The sequence below is a fragment of the Nomascus leucogenys genome, chromosome 6 (assembly GCF_006542625.1).
Source record: "Nomascus leucogenys isolate Asia chromosome 6, Asia_NLE_v1, whole genome shotgun sequence".
Lineage (NCBI taxonomy): Eukaryota > Metazoa > Chordata > Mammalia > Primates > Hylobatidae > Nomascus > Nomascus leucogenys.
The window spans coordinates 50395855-50416344 of NC_044386.1; the positions used below are offsets into that span (position 1 = coordinate 50395855).

Here is a 20490-nt window from a genome sequence, read left to right on the forward strand (position 1 = left end):
AAAAAAAAAAAAAAGAACTATGTGTCCTTGGCACTTGACTCATTCAAGCATCTCTCTCATGGTCCAAAATGGCATTTTTTAAAAATCATTTCTACTACAAGATGAGTTGATCATGAAATGAACAGAAAGGAAGACTCAGAAATATTTCTACCAATTATTATTAGTATTGAAATTGTTGGAATCATGATCAATGTGATTTTGAGCCCAAAACAAAACAAAAACAGGTAATTACACTTCATACTGAGTGAAGAATTAATGCTATTAAGAAGCAAGTAGCTAAAGGAAAATTTGAATGTTAATAAAAAATGCCCTAAAGGGAATTGGTTCATTCCTTCTCAATGATTTTTACTGCTGAGTATCCCTTTACAAATATCTTCATTTCCCCCTTTCTTCCTCCAGATTCTAAAAGAGTTTTCTAAAGAAAAAAAAAAAAGTTATACAATAAACCTCTTAGACAAAAATGGGTTGTACTTGCCATAAGCAGATCCCAAGTGGTCATGGGAACCACTAAAATAACCCCTACCATTTCTAAGATATAATTCTCAAAAGAAGCACCTCTGGGGAATTCATGAATACCCACAATAGTATTATAGTATCTGTATACTCCCTTTAACCAAAATATTACCTTTATTTACAAAAAAAAAAGAGAACAAGCCCCTAAATTTTACTAATCAATGATTTAAATAGTAGTTTAACAACAACAACAAAAGGCAGATGTGGAGGACAATGGGCTGCTCCATGTGGATCCCTCTTCAATGAAGGACTGTTGACCAGCTGTTGGGAGTGCTGTCATCTCTCAGCCCCTTCAGGGACTGCCTGAGCTGCAGAGAGCTACTTCACGCAAGATCACGCCCCCTCCAAGGCAGCCTACATCCAGTGATGGATGAATGGAAGTATAAAGTCCTTGCCAACCATCTCGGTCCAACTCAGCACAACTCTGAAGGGTCATTCCAGCTCCAGAGCTCACCATGGGGTCAGCAGAGGTTGTCATTGGCAATGCATCACATCTTGACTTCTGCCCAAACCTGCTTCTTTTTCCTTCCTTCTATAGATGTTGATCCCAATGACACTCCTAATTATTCTGCATACAAAATGCCATCACAGAATGTGCTTCCCAGGGAACTCAATCCACAACTGGCAAAAAGGGGCAGGAGGTACAAAAGGAGCCTAAAAGGAGCCTCAAACTATTTTAAAGACTTTTCTTATTTTCTTATTTATTTCATCTGCATACATACTAATGATCGACACAAATATTCTGTTACACATACATACAGACCATCTAAAAAGTGGGAAAATATGGCCAGGTGCAGTAGCTCACATCTGTAATGCCAGCACTGACGCTGAGGCAGGCGGATCACTTGAGCCCAGGATTTCATAACCAGCCTGGCCAACTTGGCGAAACTCTGCCTCTACTAAAAACATAAAAATTAGCAGGGCATGGTGGCAGGCATCTGCAATCTTGGCTTTGAATGTGTACTCCACATTCAAAGACTGAGGCATGAGAACCCGGGAGAACCCACTAGAACCCAGGAAGCGGAGGATGCAGTGAGCCAAGATCACGTCACTGCACTCCAGTCTGGGTGACAGAACGAGACTTGTCTCAAATAATAATAATAAATTAAATAAATAATAAAAAATGGGAAAATACATAAGAAAGCAACATAAGGCCATTTCATATAAAAAAATATGCTTCTTAATTATATGAAACATTAGAAAAAGAATATTTTTAAACATGAGTCATCTTTGCCCGGATTTTGACAATACTATTATATAATACATGGTTTTCTACGGTGTGCCCTTGTATTGTTTTTATTCAGACCATTCAAACATAGATGTAAATTCTGACCAAGTAATGAACCTTCAAAAGACTAGGGATGTACTTTAACTCAGCTCTAGGAATTCCCATTTGAGACAGGGTGCTGCCAGGCAAGAAATTATAAATTAGATTTGCTACTACTTTATTCTCAGGTTGCCAGGGACTGTAAAAGAGCAATTGTCTTCCCTCTAAGATGATTCACCTTGCCAATTACTATGTTCCTGAAAGAATGTGTGAGCTGAGGTCCTCTTTGGAAACAAATTTTGAATTCATCCCTTATCTTCCATTTCACAATAATGCAGCATATATTATATAATTCCTTAGCAGTTTTGCCAAACGTCATTTCTCTGAGGGTAGTAGATGTATATGTACAGCATTTACAAGGCCCTGTCACATCCTCCAGAACCTAGTTCAGTACTATAGTAGCAGATGCTGTCACCTGTTGCGCAGGTAAAAGTGTGTAAGTTCCTCCCTGGGTTTGAAGGGTTCCTATCTCTTTCCCTTGTCCCTTTGGTCCCTGTTTGGGATACTTAATTGCTGTCACCTCCATCATCAAATGCCCACAAACAATATCTGCTCCCCATGCTTGGAGTACCAAAATTAAATATCTGGGAAAGAAAATAAGGAGGTTAACAGAGCAGGAAAAAAAAAAAAGATAAGAAAAAGAATTTGAACTCATGCCATTTCATTCAACATATTCTACATTCCTCATCATCTATTATTAGTATCTTTCTTCTGATAAATACTTGTAACCATTTCATTGAACAACTGACAAATGTAAGGATGAACATAAAATGACTGACTTCTTAATAAATACAGAAGAACTCAAAATTCAAATGTCATCCTTTAAAGTTGTCACTTTTGAAATTTTATCACATTTATTCCAACAATGTGGCCATTGCTTAAAACATTTTTAACTCTGTTAGATGCAGCTTCTTCCCAAACAAGAAAGCCATTGCCTTACTTTATTGCCGCATCAGAATATTGACCAAAATTATTCAGATTGATCATGAATATTATCTGGTAAACTCACCTCTTGGGTAATGAAGACAATGATGGTAATGACAATCATTATTAATAATAGCAACTACCATTTATCAATCACTTACTATGAGCTGGGCTGTACTATGTACTTACAAATGTCATCTCATTTTATTCACTTAATTATGTTTCTAAAGGTAACTAATTATGTTTCCAAAATCAAAATATACCTAACAAGGATGAAATTCGGCTCCAAATAAGACATCTTAACAAATGCTCACCAATTTTCAAGGTGGCTGGAAAGAAACTCTGAAAGCATTTTGAGCAAAGTATACAGCTTCCATAGGTGACTACGGATGGTCCCTGACTTACAATAGTTCAATTTAATGATTTTTTGGCTTTACAATGGTGTGAAAGCAATAGAGTTCAGTAGAAACCATACTTCAAATTTTGAACTTTTATCTTTTCCCAGGCTAGCAATATGTGATAGGATACTATCTTGCAATGCAGAAATAATAATGAGCTAATAAAATAATAAACAGGCTGGGCATGGTGGCTCATGCTTGTAATCCCAGCACTTTGGGAGGCCGAGGTGGGTGGATCACTGGAGGCCAGTAGTTTGAGACCAGCCTGGCCAACATGGTGAAACCCATCTCTACTAAAAATACAAAAAATTAGCCGGGTGTGGTGGTGGGAGCCTGTAATCCCAGTTACTCGGGAGGCTGAGGCAGGAGAATCGCCTGAGCCCAGAAGGCGGAGGTTGCAGTGAGCCGAGATTGTGCCACTGCACTCCGGCCTAGGCAATGAGAGTGAAACTATGTCTCAAAAAAATAATAATAATAAAATAAAATAATAAACAATAATGGGCCAATGATCAGCAGAACTGAGTTCTAGACATAGATCTGGTGTTTGGTAGATCACTTCTGACTTATGATATTTTCAACTTATAATGGGTTTAGCAGAATGTAACCCCATCATAAGTTGAAGGGCATCTGTATATGCCTTAACTGAGTGACCAACTATATGGCTTCCTCAGGTGAAATCAATCACCTTATTTTATGTTCACCTCTATATCTGTCAATGTTCCAATGAGATGGTCACAAGATGTATTTATCAGAAGAATGCTGTCTTGGAAGGTAGGCAAGCTCTTAAAGAACATACTGTACAATATAAATACCTTAAGAGCAATAAGTAGAAACCACTGAAACAACAGCCCATACAATTTAGCTTTTAAAAACCTTTCTAAACCATTATATTAAAACACATTGTCACAAGTGTGTCTCTCCCTTTGAAAATTATGTGAAAACCTAGTTGGAAGTAAAGCACTCCTCAGCAAATGTAAAAGAACAGACATTATAACAAACTGTCTCTCAGACCACAGTGCAATCAAACTAGAACTCAGGATTAAGAAACTCACTCAAAACTGCTCAACTACGTGGAAACTGAACAACCTGCTCCTGAATAACTACTGGGTACATAACGAAATGAAGGCAGAAATAAAGATGTTCTTTGAAACCAATGAGAACAAAGACACAACATACCAGAATCTCTGGGACACATTTAAAGCAGTGTGTAGAGGGAAATTTATAGACTAAATGCCCACAAGAGAAAGCAGGAAAGATCTAAAACTGACACCCTAACACCACAATTAAAAGAACTAGAGAAGCAAGAGCAAACACATTCAAAAGCTAGCAGAAGGCAAGAAATAACTAAGATCAGAGCAGAACTGAAGGAGATAGAGACACAAAAAACCCTTCAAAAAATCGGTGAATCCAGGAGCTGATTTTTTGAAAAGATCAACAAAATTGATAGACCGCTAGCAAGACTAATAAAGAAGAAAAGAGAAGAATCAAATAGAGGCAATAAAAAATGATAAAGGGGATATCACCACCGATCCCACAGAAATACAAACTACCATCAGAGAATACTATAAACACCTCTCCGCAAATAAACTAGAAAATCTAGAAGAAATGGATAAATTCCCGGACACATACAGCCTCCAAAGACTAAACCAGGAAGAAGTTGAATCCCTGAGTAGACCAATAACAGGCTCTCAAATTGGGGCAATAATTAATAGCCTCTTAACCAAAAAAATTCCAGGACCAGATGGATTCACAGCTGAATTCTACCAGAGGTACAAGGAGGAGCTAGTACCATTCCTTCTGAAACTATTGCAATCAATAGAAAAAGAAGGAACCCTCCCTAACTCATTTTATGAGGCCAGCATCATCCTGATACCAAAGCCTGGCAGAGACACAACAAAAAAAGGGAATTTTAGACCAATATCCGTGATGAACATCGATGCAAAAATCCTCAATAAAATACTGGCAAACCGAATCCAGCAGCACATCAAAAAGCTTATCCACCATGATCAAGTGGGCTTCATCCCTGGGATGCAAGGCTGGTTCAACATATGCAAATCAATAAACATAATCCAGCATATAAACAGAACCAAAGACAAAAACCACATGATTATCTTAATAGATGCAGAAAAGGCCTTTGACAAAATTCAACAACCCTTCATGCTAAAAACTCTCAATAAATTAGGTATTGATGGGACGTATCTCAAAATAATAAGAGCTATTTATGACAAACCCACAGCCAATATCATACTGAATGGGCAAAAACTGGAAGCATTCCCTTTGAAAACTGACACAAGACAGGGATGCCCTCTCTCACCACTCCTATTCCACATAGTGTTGGAAGTTCTGGCCAGGGCAATCAGGCAGGAGAAAGAAATAAAGGGTATTCACTCAGGAAAAGAGGAAGTCAAATTGTCCCTGTTTGCAGATGACATGATTGTATATCTAGAAAATCCCATCGTCTCAGCCCAAAATCTCCTTCAGCTGATAAGCAACTTCAGCAAAGTCTCAGCATACAAAATCAATGTGCAAAAAATCACAAGCATTCTTATACACCAATAACAGACAAACAGAGAGCCAAATCATGAGTGAACTACCATTCACAATTGCTTCAAAGAGAATAAAATACCTAGGAATCCAACTTACAAGGAATGCGAAGGACCTCTTCAAGGAGAACTACAAACCACTGCTCAAAAAAATAAAAGAGGATACAAACAAATGGAAGAACATTCCATGCTCATGGGTTGGAAGAATCAATATCATGAAAATGGCCATACTGCCCAAGGTAATTTATAGATTCAATGCCATCCCCATCAAGCTACCAATGACTTTCTTCACAGAATTGGAAAAAATTACTTTAAAGTTCATATGGAACCAAAAAAGAGCCCACATCGCCAAGTCAATCCTAAGCCAAAAGAACAAAGCTGGAGGCATCACACTACCTGACTTCAAACTACACTACAAGGCTACAGTAACCAAAACAGCAGGGTACTGGTACCAAAACAGAGATATAGACCAATGAAACAGAACAGAGCCCTCAGAAATAACACCACATATCTACAACCATCTGATCTTTGACAAACCTACAAAAACAAGAAATGGGGAAAGGATTCCCTATTTAATAAATGGTGCTGGGAAAACTGGCTAGCCATATGTAGAAAGCTGAAACTGGATCCCTTCCTTACACCTTATACAAAAATTAATTCAAGATGGATTAAAGGCTTACATGTTAGACCTAAAACCATAAAAACCCTAAAAGGAAACGTAGGCAATACCATTCAGGATATAGGCATGGGCAAGGACTTCATGTCTAAAACACCAAAAGCAATGGCAACAAAAGCCAAAATTGACAAATGGGATCTAATTAAACTAAAGAGCTTCTGCACAGCAAAAGAAACTACCATCAGAGTGAACAGGCAACCTACAGAATGGGAGAAAACTTTCGCAACCTACTCATCTGACAAAGGGCTAATATCCAGAATCTACAATGAACTCAAACAAATTTACAAGAAAAAAACAACCCCATCAAAAAGTGGGTGAAGGATATAAACAGACACTTCTCAAAAGAAGACATTTATGCAGCCAAAAATCACATGAAAAAATGCTCATCATCACTGGCTCTCAGAGGAATGCAAACCAAAACCACAGTGAGATACCATCTCACACCAGTTAGAATGGCCATCATTAAAAAGTCAGCAAACAACAGGTGCTGGAGAGGATGTGGAGAAATAGGAACACTTTTACACTGTTGGTGGGACTGTAAACTAGTTCAACCATTGTGGAAGTTGGTGTGGCGATTCCTCAGGGATATAGAACTAGAAATACCATTTGACCCAGCAATCCCATTACTGGGTATATACCCAAAGGATTATAAATCATGCTGCTATAAAGACACATGCACACGTATGTTTACTGCGGCACTATTCACAATAGCAAAGACGTAGAACCAACCCAAATGTCCAACAATGATAGACTGGATTAAGAAAATGTGGCACATATACACCATGGAATACTATGCAGCCATAAAAAATGATGAGTTCATGTCCTTTGTAGGGACATGGATGAACCATCATTCTCAGCAAACTATTGCAAGGACAAAAAACCAAACACCGCATGTTCTCACTCATAGGCGGGAATTGAACAATGAGAACACATGGACACAGGAAGGGGAACATCACACACCGGGGACTGTTGTGGGGTGCGGGGAGGGGGAAGGGATAGCATTAGGAGATACACCTAATGCTAAATGATGAGTTAATGGGTGCAGCACACCAACACGGCACATGTATACATATGTAACAAACCTGCACATTGTGCACATGTACCCTAAAACTTAAAGTATAAAAAAAAAAAAAGAAATAAAAGAGGACACAAACAAATAGAAGAACATTCCATGCTCATGGATAGGAAGAATCAATATTGTGAAAATGGCCATACTGCCCAAGGTAATTTATAGATTCAATGCCATCCCCATCCAACTACCAGTGACTTTCTTCACAGAATTGGAAAAAACTACTTTAAAGTTCATATGGAACCAAAAGAGAGCCCACATTGCCAAGTCAATCCTAAGCCAAAAGAACAAAGCTGGAGGCATCACGCTACCTGACTTCAAACTACACTACAAGGCTACAGTAACCAAAACAGCATGGTACCGGTACCACAACAGAGATATAGACCAATGGAATAGAACAGAGCCCTCAGAAATAATACCACACATCTACAACCATCTGATCTTTGACAAACCTGACGAAAACAAGAAACGGTGAAAGGATTCTCTATTTAATAAATGGTGCTGGGAAAACTGACTAGCCATATGTAGAAAGCTGAAATTGGATCCCTTCCTTACACCTTATACAAAAATTAATTCAAGATGGATTAAAGACTTTTTTTTTTTTTTTGAGATGGAGTCTCGCTCTGTCGCCCAGGCTGGAGTGCAGTGGCACAATCTCGGCTCACTGCAAGCTCCGCCTCCCAGGTTCACGCCATTCTCCTGCCTCAGCCTCTCCGAGTAGCTGGGACTACAGGCGCCCGCCACTATGCCTGGCTAATTTTTCTATTTTTAGTACAGACGGGGTTTCACCGTGGTCTCGATCTCCTGACCTCGTGATCCGCCCGCCTCAGCCTCCCAAAGTGCTGGGATTACAAGCGTGAGCCACCACGCCCGGCAGATTAAAGACTTACATGTTAGACCTAAAACCATAAAAATCCTAGAAGAAAACCTAGGCAATACCATTCAGGACATAGGCATCGGCAAAGACTTCATGTCTAAAACACCAAAAGCAATGGCAACAAAAGCCAAAATTGACAAATGGGATCTAATTAAACTAAAGAGCTCCTACACAGCAAAAGAAACGACCATCAGAGTGAACAGGCAACAGAATGGGAAAAAATTTTTGCAACCTACTCATCTGACAAAGGGCTAATATCCACCATCTACAATGAACTCAAACAAATTTACAAGAAAAAAACAACCCCATCAAAAAGTGGGCAAAAGATATGAACAGACACTTCTCAAAAGAAGACATTTATGCAGCCAAAAATCACATGAAAAAATGCTTATCATCACTGGCTCTCAGAGGAGTGCAAATCAAAACCACAATGAGATACCATCTCACACCAGTTAGAATGGCCATCATTAAAAAGTCAGGAAACAACAGGTGCTGGAGAGGATGTGGAGAAATAGGAACACTTTTACACTGTTGGTGGGACTGTAAACTAGTTCAACCATTGTGGAAGTTGGTGTGGCGATTCCTCAGGGATCTAGAACTAGAAATACCATTTGACCCAGCAATCCCATTACTGGGTATATACCCAAAGGAGTATAAATCATGCTGCTATAAAGACACATGCACACGTATGTTTACTGCGGCACCATTCACAATAGCAAAGACTTGGAACCAACCCAAATGTCCATCAATGATAGACTGGATTAAGAAAATGTGGCACATATACACCATGGAATACTATGCAGCCATAAAAAAAGGATGAGTTCATGTCCTTTGTAGGGACATGGATGAAGCTGGAAACCATCATTCTCAGCAAACTATCGCAAGGACAAAAAACCAAACACTGCATGTTCTCACTCATAGGTGGGAACTGAACAATGAGAACACATGGACACAGAAAGGGGAACATCACACACCAGGGCCTGTTGTGGGGTGGGGGGAGGGGGAAGGGATAGCATTAGGAGATATACCTAATGTAAATGACGAGTTAATGGGTGAGGCATACCAACATGGCACACATGTGTACATGTGTAACAAACCTGCACGTTGTGAACATGTATTCTAGAACTTAAAGTATAATAAAAAAAAGAAAAGAAAATTATGTGAAAACCACTGAAACAATAGACTTCTTGAAAGTTATCCTAAAATAAGCAAATAATGACCATGATGATATGAGGCAGGAGCAGAAGGCAAATGGAATGCTAAAAGACATTCAAGCACTCCCATAACCTCCATTTTAATAAGAAATGAACTTACTCTTTCAGTGCTGTCTCAGCACTATTCCCAGATATATCTGAACCGAGAGAAATGCCAGCAGGCGACTGTCGTCCAGTGAAGCCAGATGAAGAAAAGGAGAGTCCATACGGTTCAAAATTGAGAACTAGAATTTTAAAATAATAACAGAGGTTCATATTTAAAACAAAGCAAAAAACTGTCAAAGTTACCATTCCCTACCAAAATAATTCAAGCCTGGAATCTAATAGCCATTTTTAAACTCTAAAGGACTTTGAGGATGATCTAATCAAATACTTACAGTAATAAATCAACTACCATTTGGTAAATGTCTACTGTAAGTCTTCATACTACTAGGTGATTAAAGACAAACCATCCTTTATTTTTACCTTTTTACCTCCCTTGGAAGCTAAAAAAAAAACTCAATTAGGAAAGATAACTGATAAACCAAGTCTACTGAAAAGTTGCTGCTCCCATGCAAAAATGTTTAATGAGTTATAATGAAGAGGTGACCATGTTTTGCTGAACAAACTGCTCCTGGGTACATTCTTGTACCAAATGGATTGATGGGAGTCCTCAATGTGAAATCTCCCTAAGGTTAACACAGATTCTGATTCCTTTTCATCTGTATAACCTAATTAATTCAATAAGAGCCAAGAAAATTCATGTTGTTATTGTGGTAGGGCAGATGCCAATATCCACTCTCCCTTTCTTTCTATGTAATAAACCCCTCAATTCTAGATCATGACCACCCAGAGACATTTACAGACACCTTTGTCATATGACTGAGGTCTAGCCTATGAAATTATACACATATTTTGTTTGCAACTTCTGGAAGGAGTCCTCCTGGAATAAAAGACAATCTTTCTTCTCCCCCTTTCTCTTCCCCGCTGGCTAGACTGCAACATGATTGCTGGGGCATAAGCAGTCATCTTGGATCATAAAGTGGAACATCAAAGATGCCAGAACAGCAAGAAAGGTGAACCTTGGGTTTTTTAATAATCATGAAGCCATCATCAACCCTACATTGCCTACTTCTGGATTCCGTTAATGGGAGAAAGCAATAACCATCTATCTTGTATGAGGTCCCACTTTGTTTCTTTATTTTTTAATAGGCTAATTCACCAAGCCTAATCTTAACTGACAAATTTTGGACAGTCTAGATTACAGAAAAGGACCTTTTGAAATCATAAAAAGTACCTCAGAAAATATTGTGTCAACTTCTGTAATTACTATTTTCATTTTACAAATGAGGAAACTGTGGTAAAGAGTTTGTCCCAAATTACAAAAAAATAGAAAATGACAAAGCCAGACATGAACTCAGACATTCTAGCACCAGAGCTGTACTCTCAACTATTATATTATATGGCCTCCTCCAAAGGAAATATCACCTATTCCAAAGAATACTAAATAAATGCTTGTTAGTTACCTAAATAAATGATACAGAAGACGAATCAATGTAAAAAAATAATAATGATGGGCTAATGATCAGGAGAACTGTGTTCTGGACATAGCTTTGCTTTAACTAGGTATGTGAACTAGATCTTCATTTCTTCATCTGTAAAGCGAAGAATTCAAACTACGTCAACAGTTTCCAAATGCTGATCTGATAACGAGGATCAAGCTTACTTCACTGAATCTCCCAAGGACCTTTTTATACATACAGTCAAGCTTAGAGAGATTCAGATATAGAAGGAATAGGAGTAGGGCTCAAAATAAGTCTCATTTTTAAAAAAATCTTTGTGATTCTGATTCATAATCATGTTTGGAAACCACTTATCTAAATCTCTTTAAGGTCCTTTCCAACTAGAATATCCTATCATTTTAAGTTTTTTAATCATCTAACTTAATCATAGTCCATTTTATGTTGCTGTAAGACAATGCAACAGAACAGGTGATTTACAATGAACAGAAATTTACTTGGCTTATAGTTCCAGAAACTGAGAGGTCCAAGAGCATGGCACTGGCATCTGGTAAGCGCCTTCATGCTGCATCATCCCATGGTGAAAGGAAAGCAGAAGGGAAGATAGTGCAAGAGCAAGAGAGGGCCGAACTTGCTTTTTTTTTTTTTTTTTTTTTTTGAGGTGGAGTTTTGCTCTTGTTGCCCAGGCTGGAGTGCAATGGCGTGATCTCGGCTCACCACAACCTCCGCCTCCCGGGTTCAAGCGATTCTCCTGCCTCAGTCTCCTGAGTAGGTGGGATTATAGGCATGCGCCACCATGCCTGGCTAATTTTGTATTTTTAGTAGAGACGTGGTTTCTCCATGTTGGTCAGGCTGGTCTCGAACTCCCAACCTCAGGTGATCCACCTGCCTCAGGCTCCCAAAGTGCTGGGATTACAGGTGTGAGCCACTGCATCTGGCCCAAACTTGCTTTTTTAATGACCCACTCCCATGATAATGATATAAATTCATTTGTGAGGGCAGAGCCCTCATGACCTAATCACTTTTTATTAGGTCTCACCTCCCAACACTGTTTCACTGGGGACTGTTTCCAACACATGAACTTTGGAGTACACATTCACACCATAGCATTCTGCTCCTCCCCCACAAAATCATGTCCTTATGATGCAAAATATATTCATTCCATTACAATAGTCTCAAAAGCCTTAACTCATTCCAGCATTAACTCCAAAATCCAGAGACATCTAAATCAGATACGGGTGAGACTAAAAGCAAATTTCTCTCCAGCTGTGTGGGGCTGTGAAATTAACAAGTTATGTGCTTCCAAAATACAATAGTGGAGCAGGCATAAAGTAGATATTCCCATTCCAAAAGGGAGCAATAGGCCAGAAGAAAGGGGTAAGTGGTCGCAAATAAGTCCAAAGCCCAACAGAGAAATCAACATTAAGTCTTAATGCTCCAGAATTATCTATCTTGACTCCACGTCCCACCTTTTGGGAACACTGGGGCAGGAGTTGGACACTCAAGGCCTTAGGCAGCCCCACATCTACGACAAAGTCCTATGATTTTGGGGCTCAGTCCACCCAGCAGCTCTCAGGGGATTGCAGTCTCACGCCTGCAACTTTCCCAGGCTGATGCTGCGAGCTAGTAGCATCAGTTCTGGGGTCTCAGGAGTGATCCCACTCCCAAGGCTCCACTAGGCACTGCCCTTGTGGGGACTCTCTGTGATGCCTCTGATCCTGTATTTCTGCTCAGCATTGCCCTAGTAGGGGCTTTCTGTGATGGCTCCACACCCGTGACAAGTCTCTGTCTAAGCCCCAGGGAGTCCACGACATCTTTTGAAATCTAGGTGGAGGACGCCATGACCCCACGGCTCTTGCACACTGTGCACCTACAGAATTAGCACCACATATGCCACCAAGGTTTATGGCTTGAATCTTCTGGAGTAGCAGGTCAAGCCACACCTGGGCCCAATGAATGGCTGGAGCAACCACAGAATGCTGTACCAGAATGCAGGGAGCAGAGACTTGAGGCAGCTCTGGGCAGCAAGCCCATGAAGGGTACCCTGGTCATCCCCCGAAAGCATTCTGCACTCCCAGGGCTCGAGCCTGTGAAGAGAAGGGCAGCCTTTGAGATCTGAAATGCCTTTAGTGTCACTCTCCCAATGTCTTGATGATCATTTCTATCTGTAATAACCGCCTTAGCAGACAGTCACTTGACCAGATCCTTGGCCTGGTCTCCCAAACACATTTTCTCATTCTTTACATGGCCAGGCTGAAAATTTTCCGTCTGTTATGCTTCTGTTTAATTATAAATTCCATCTTTAAGTCATTTATTTCTTCTCATATCTTACTGCATGCAGTTAAAAGTAGCCATACAGCTCCTTCAATATTTTGCACAGAAATTTCTTCCACCAGATATTCTAGTTCATCGCTCTTAAATTCTGTCTTCCATAAAGCCCTCCGGCATGAAGAGACATAAATCATCCAAGATTTTTGCCACTTTATAAGAAAGATGGCCTTACTCCAGTTTCCAACAAGATATATTACTCTTTCCTGTCTGGGATCTCATACACTTAATGAACTTAGAGATTAAGTACACTTAAGTAACTTAGAGATAAAGAGACAGTGAAGCCCATATTTCTAACACCATTCTGATCATGAACACTTAATAATCTCTAACTTTCAGATTTTCCCTATAGCTCTCCTCTTCTTCTCAGCCCTCATCAGAACTGCCCTTAATATTATGTTTACGGCAATCTAGGATTTTCCTAGCCTGCTCCTTTAAATTCTTCTGCTCTACTCATTACCCAGTTTCAAAGCCATTTCCACATTTTCAGATATTTTTAATAGCAACAGCTTCACTTCTCAGGACCAATTTTCTGTCATAGTCTATTTTATGTTGCTATAACAGAATACCACAGAATGGGTAATTTATAATGAACAGAAATTTATGGCCGGGTGGTAATTCCAGCACTTTGGGAGGCCAAGGTGGGTGGATCATTTGAGGTCAGGAGTTCAAGACCAGCCTGGCCACTATGGTGAAACCCTGCCTCTACTAAAAATACAAAAATTAGCCAGGCATGGTGGTGGATGCCTATAATCCCAGCTACTCAGGAGGCTGAGGCAGGAGAATTGCTTGAACCTGGGATGCGGAGGTTGCAGTGAGTCGAGATCATGCCACTGCACTCCAGCCTGGATGACAGAGTGAAACTCCGTCTCAAAAAAAAAAAAAAAGAAAAGAAAAGAAAAAGAAATTTATTTGGCTCATTTTTCTCGAGGCTGGGCTATCTAAGAGCATGGCATCAGCATTTGGCAAGGGCCTTCATGCTGCATCATGAAGAAGACAGAAGGGCAAGAGAGTATGAGAGCAAGAGAGGGCCAAACTCATTTTTATAAAAACCCACTCTCATGATAATGACATTAATCAATTCATGAAGGCAGATTCCTCATGGCCTGATCACCTTTTTACAGTCCAATCTCTGAATACCATCGCAATGGCAATTAAATTTAAATATGGGTTTTGACAAACACATTCAAACCACTGCACTTACCATCCAACAGTGGTATCTTTTTAATAGCATCTGTGACAGTGAGTCATCCAGCCACTGCATTAACACTTCCAGTAACAGTGATACCTCAAGAAATGTTTTCTATGCATATTAAAGATAAAGAGTTTAAAACAAAGAGCAGAAAGAAGCTCAAAACTAGAGGTACAAAGTTTGAAAGTAGAGAGAAAAACACAGACATGGAAAGGAACAATATTTGGAAAGGAAGCAGAAAAAATTATCAATTCCGAGTCAAAAAAATTAAGATTATCATCTAAGGAAGGGCTGGAAAGGCTCAAGGTTGAGAATAAAATTCAAACCACATTATTTTCACTCCTCAGTGAAAACTCCCCAAGACCCATACAGTGATGAATGCCTAAAAGGACTAAAGATGCTGGAGAGTTAACTACATGTGCAAGAGCTCATGCACATATGTGGAACAGAAGGAGAAAAATGGTACGCAGAAAGAACCAAGAGAAGGAAGAAGACGGCTGACTTGCAACTTAGTGAATATGTAGAATTTAGTCAGATGAAGAATGAGGGCAGTTCACCAGAAAAGAAAACATAAGCTGGAGGCAGAGAGTCCTCGGAGTTGGAAGCCACTGAAGTATTCTAGGTAAGACATAATAAAGTATAAACTATCCTGGGCATAAGTGAATAATTCAACATTCAACCTATTTGTATCCCTTATTATTAATACTTTAGAGGCCTCAATTATATGCACACTCATTTATCATACTTTGTACTGCAATTCTTTTATACCTTGACGACTTGGCTATATTTCTCTAACCATTCTCGGCTATTATTAATAATTTTTAAAATTATTTAAATAATTAACTTTAATTATCTGATTATTGTTATTTTATTTTTTGAGAGACTAGCAACCTTACTTTGACACGGCTTTCTAAAAGCCAGAGTTAGTAAATACTGTTTCCCCTTATTTTTTCTGGTTATCTAGTGTTGGAGTTATAACACATTTTATTAACATTTTAATAGAATAATCCACACTGATTCTGAAATGCTTTTTTTGATTGGAACTTGTAAGAAAGTTTGTTCCCCACCATCTCACCTATTTTTGCTAATTCTTAGTATCCCATGATATTTTCCTGAAGTTTATTCATTTTTCTACCTAAAAGATCAAAGTATCACTTATTAAAGTAACATTTAACTTCTACTCTCTGCGAATGATTATAGAAATCTGAAATCAGATTAGTACCAGAACAGGCTGGCATGGTGGCTTGTGACTGTAATCCCAGAATTTTGGGAGGCGGAAGAGGGAGGATCACTTGAGGTCAGGAATTTGAGACCAGCCTGGGAAACAGGTGAAACGTCATCTCTACTAAAAATACAAAAATTAGCTGGATGTAGTGGCATGCACCAGTTGTCCTAGCTACTTAGGAAGTTGAGGCACAAGAATCACTTGAACCCGAGAAGTGGAAGTTGCAGTGAGCCAAAAGATTGCAATACTGCACTCCAGCCTGGACAGCAGAGAAAGACTCTGTCTTAAAAAAAAAAAAAAAAAAAAGAACCATAACAGATTGATAATTAAAAGATTCAAGAATTAATTCTTTATGAATAAAATACCTATTTCCCCCTACTCTTTATTTTGTCTTATAGCCAACCCCAATTCTAAGATATATAATTTTATAATTTATTCCACAAGTATTTATTAAATACTTGCTATATCTTATCTCATAACCAATTTCCTTTTCTATAACAGTCTACTGAAATTTCAATTTTGCTTTAAAGGACTTTTGAAGCACATAGATTTGGAAGGAGAGAGGGAGAATCTAGTTTGAGAGCTTAATCCCATTTATAATGATGGTTCTATGGGGAAAAATGTACTTGGCAAAGGACTGCATAAGCTTGGGGAATTCCAGGGCTCTTGTATTTGTGTCAGCAATTTAGCTTATTTTAAGAAACAAAATAGGCAGTGCCAGGGAATAGTCTCCCTATTCTATCTCCCCTTCTCTATCCAACCCTTGACTTCAGTAATGGCAACTGGTGGCCCCCAGATACCTGAAAATAAGGAAATACGACAACTGAATCATACCTCCCACTGTGGAAACCCAGGAGCTTTTCACTCTAGGCCCTGGATGTCATAAGACATTTATATGCAGTATAACCACAGGTTAGGCAGTTATAATTCAAAAGTTTACTTTTCCCCCCAATATATTCTATTAATTATAAAAAGTTAATAAGAGGAAACTGATTACACTTTGAGAGTTTAAATTTTATAGTACATTAGTTATCACTGTGCTAAATAACATATAAAAAGCCTTAAAAGAAAGGGATTGCAGAGAATACACGTGCTTTCCAATCCATGAACACAGGATGTGTTTCCATTTATTTGTGCCTTGTTTGATTTCTTTCATTAAGTTCAGTGGTTTTCATTAAACACAACTTTCTCACTTGCTTCAGTTTATTATTAGGTATTTTGTTGCTTTTGGTGCTATCATAAATTGGGCTGTCTTCCTAATATCCTTGTCAAATGGTTTGTTGTTAGTGCACAAAAATGCAAATAATTTTTGCATGTTGATTTTGCATCCTGCAACTTTCCAGAATTCGCTTATTACTTCTAATAGTTTTTTAATGGAGTCTAATTTAGGGTTTTCTATAAATAAAACCATATTATCTGCAAAGAGGAACAATTTTCCTTTCTAATCTGAATACCTCTCTTCTTAACTGCTCTGGCTAATACTTGCAGTACTGTGTTGACGACAAAAGAGACAAGTGAGCATTCTTGCTTTGCTCTTGATCTCAGAGGAAAAGCTTTTGGTTTTTCATCATACCATGCTATGATGTTAGCTGTGGGTTTATCACATATGGCCTTTAGTATATTGAGATACTGCCTTCTATTCTTAGTTTGAGTTCTTTTTAATCATGAAAGGGTGTTCAATTTTGTCAAACACTTTTTCTGCTTTTATTGAGAACTGTGTGGTTTTTATCCTTTATTCTGTTAACATGATATCACATTAATTTATTTTCAGATGTTGAACCATCCTTGGATCCCTAGGATAAATCCCACTTGATCATGGTGTATGATCCTTTTATTGAGTTCAGTTTCCTAGTACTTTGCCTATATTCATCAGGGATAGTGGCCTGTAGTTTTCTTTTTTTTGTGGTGGCTCTGTCTGGCTTTGGTATCAGGGTAAGGCTGGTCTCATAAAATAAGTTTAGAAATGTTCTCTCCTCTTTAAATTTTTGGAAGAGGTTGAAAAGAACTCTCTCTCTCTTTCTCTCTCTCTCTCTCTGTCTCTTTTGTAGAGATGAGGTCAAGCTATATTCTCCAGGCTGGTATCAAACGCCTAGCTTCAAGTGATCCTCCTACCACGGCCTCCCAAATTGCTGGGACTACAGGCATGAGCCACTGTGCCCGACCCCAATATTAATTCATTAAGTGTTTGGTAGAATTCACCAATGAAGAACCACAAAAGACCATGAATACCCAAATTAATCTGGAGAAAAAAGAGCAAAGCTGAAGGCATCACACTTACTGATTTCAAAATATATTACAAACCTACAATAATCAAAACAGCATAGTACTGGCATAAAGACAGACACAGAGACAGAACAGAGAGCCCAGAAATAAATCCAAGCATGTATGGTCAACTAATATTGAACAAGGACACCAAGAATACACAACAGAGAAAGGACAGTCTTCTCAACAAACAACACTGGGAAAACCAAATATTCACATGCAAAAGAATAAAATGGAACCTTTATCTTACACCATACCTAAAAATCAACTCAAAATGAATTAAGGACTTAACTATAAGACCCAAAACTGTAAAACTCATAGAAAGAGACAAAGTTTCGCTCTTGTTGCCCAGGCTGGAGTGCAATGGTACAATCTCAGCTCACCGCAACCTCCACCTCCTGGGTTCAAGCGATTCTCCTGCCTCGGCCTCTCAAGTAGCTGGGATTACAAGCATGCACCACCATGCCCAGCTAATTTTGTATTTTCAGTAGAGATGAGGTTTCTCCATGCTGGTCTGGCTGGTCTCGAACTCCTGGCCTCAGGTGATCCACCCACCTCAGCCTCCCAAAGTACTGGGATTACAGGCGTGAGCCACCGCGCCCAGCTGGGAAAAGCTGCTTTATGACATTGCTCTTTACAATAATTTCATGGATATGACACCAAAAGTACAGGTAACAATAACAAAAATAAACAAGTGGCAATACATCAAATTAAAAAGCTTCTGCATAGCAAAGAAAACACTCAACAGAGTGAAAAGGCAACCTATGGAATAGGAGAAAATTTTTTTGCAAACCACATTTCTGGTAAGGGTTAACCTCCAAAATATGTTAATCCTATGACTTGATAGTTTTTTTTTTTTAACTAATAATCTGATCACAAATAGGACAATAACTTAAATAAACATTTCTCTAAAGAAGACATACACGTGGCCAACAGGTATATGAAAAAATGCTCAATGTTACTATTAGCAAGAAAATACAAACTGAAACCATAATAAGGCATCACCTTGTACCTGTCAAGATGGTGATTATCAAAGAAAAGAAAACATAATATGTGTCAGGAAGGATGTGAAGAAGTTAGAACCCTTACCCATTGTTGATGGGAATGCAAAATGGTGCAGCCACTGTGGAAAGCAGTATGGAGGTTCCTCGAAAAATAAATATACAGGCAGTACACAGCGGCTCATGCCTATAATCCCAGTGCTTTGCAACATCAAGGTAGGAGGATCACTTGAGCTCAAGAGTTTGAGACCAGCCTGGGCAACATTAGGGAAACTCTGTCTCTACAAAAAATTAAAAATGAACCAGGCATGATGGCATGCACCTGGAATCCTAGATACTCAGGAAGCTGAGGCAGTAGGATCACTTGAGCCCAGGAGTTCAAGGCTACAGTGAACTACGATCATTTTACTGCACTCCAGCCTAGGTGACAGAATGAGAAACTGTCTCAAAAAAAAAAAAAAAAAAAAAACATTGGCCGGGCACAGTGGCTCATACCTGTAATCCCAGCACTTTGGGAAGCCAAGACAGGTTGATCGCTTGAAGTCAGGAGTTTGAGACCAGCCTGGCCAAAATGGCGAAACCCCGTCTCTACTAAAAATACAAAAATTAGTCAGGTGTGGTGGCTCATGCTTGTAGTCCCAGCTACCCAGGAGGCTGAGGCAGGAGAATCACTTGAACCCAGGAGGCAGAGGTTGCAGTGAGCTGAGATCGCACCACTACACTCCAGCCTAGGCAACAGAGCACGATTCTGTCTCTAAATAAATACATAAATAAATAAATAAAAATACAACTACTATATACTCCAACAATCTCACTTCTGGGTGGGTATTTATCCCAAATAATTGAAATCAGGATCCAAAAGAGATATTATTAGCACTCCCATGTTCACTGCAGCACTATTCACAATAGCCAAGATGTGAAAACAACTTAAATGTTCATCAGTAGATGAATGGATAAAGAAGATGTCATATACATATACAATGGAATACTATTAAACTTCAAAAACAAAGAAAATTCTGCAATATACGACAACATGGATGAAACTTAAGAATATTATGCTAAGTGAAATAAGTAAGGCACAGAAAAATATTGCATGGGTCCACTTTTATGAGGTACCTAAAAAGTCAAATTCATAGGATTGAGGAATGGACTGGCTGCTGCCAGAGGCTAAGGGGAGAGAGAAATGGGGACTTACCAATCAATGGGCATGAAGTTTTAGTTAAACAAGATGAATAAGTGCTAGAGATCTGCTGTACAACATTGTTATCTATAGTCAATCATAAGGTATTATACACTTAAAAATTTATTAAGAGGGGAGACCTCCAGTTAAGGTTCTTAACCACGATAAAATAAAATAATAAAAAGATTTAAAAAAATAAAAGGCAAAAAAGAGCAAATGTTTCTGGAAAACGAGAACATCAAGCCTATTAATATTATGTTCA

The 20490-nt window shown here is 38.8% G+C and overlaps 1 protein-coding gene across 1 annotated transcript in view; it reads right to left on the reverse strand.

The window, feature by feature from the left end:
- AP4E1 (adaptor related protein complex 4 subunit epsilon 1) overlaps positions 1-20490 on the reverse strand; it is a 98518-nt gene that overhangs the window by 11301 nt on the left and 66727 nt on the right. The window contains exon 16 of the mRNA XM_003266921.3: positions 9642-9765. Within this exon, the coding sequence (XP_003266969.1) occupies positions 9642-9765 (124 nt within the window). The remainder of the gene's footprint in view (positions 1-9641; positions 9766-20490) is intronic.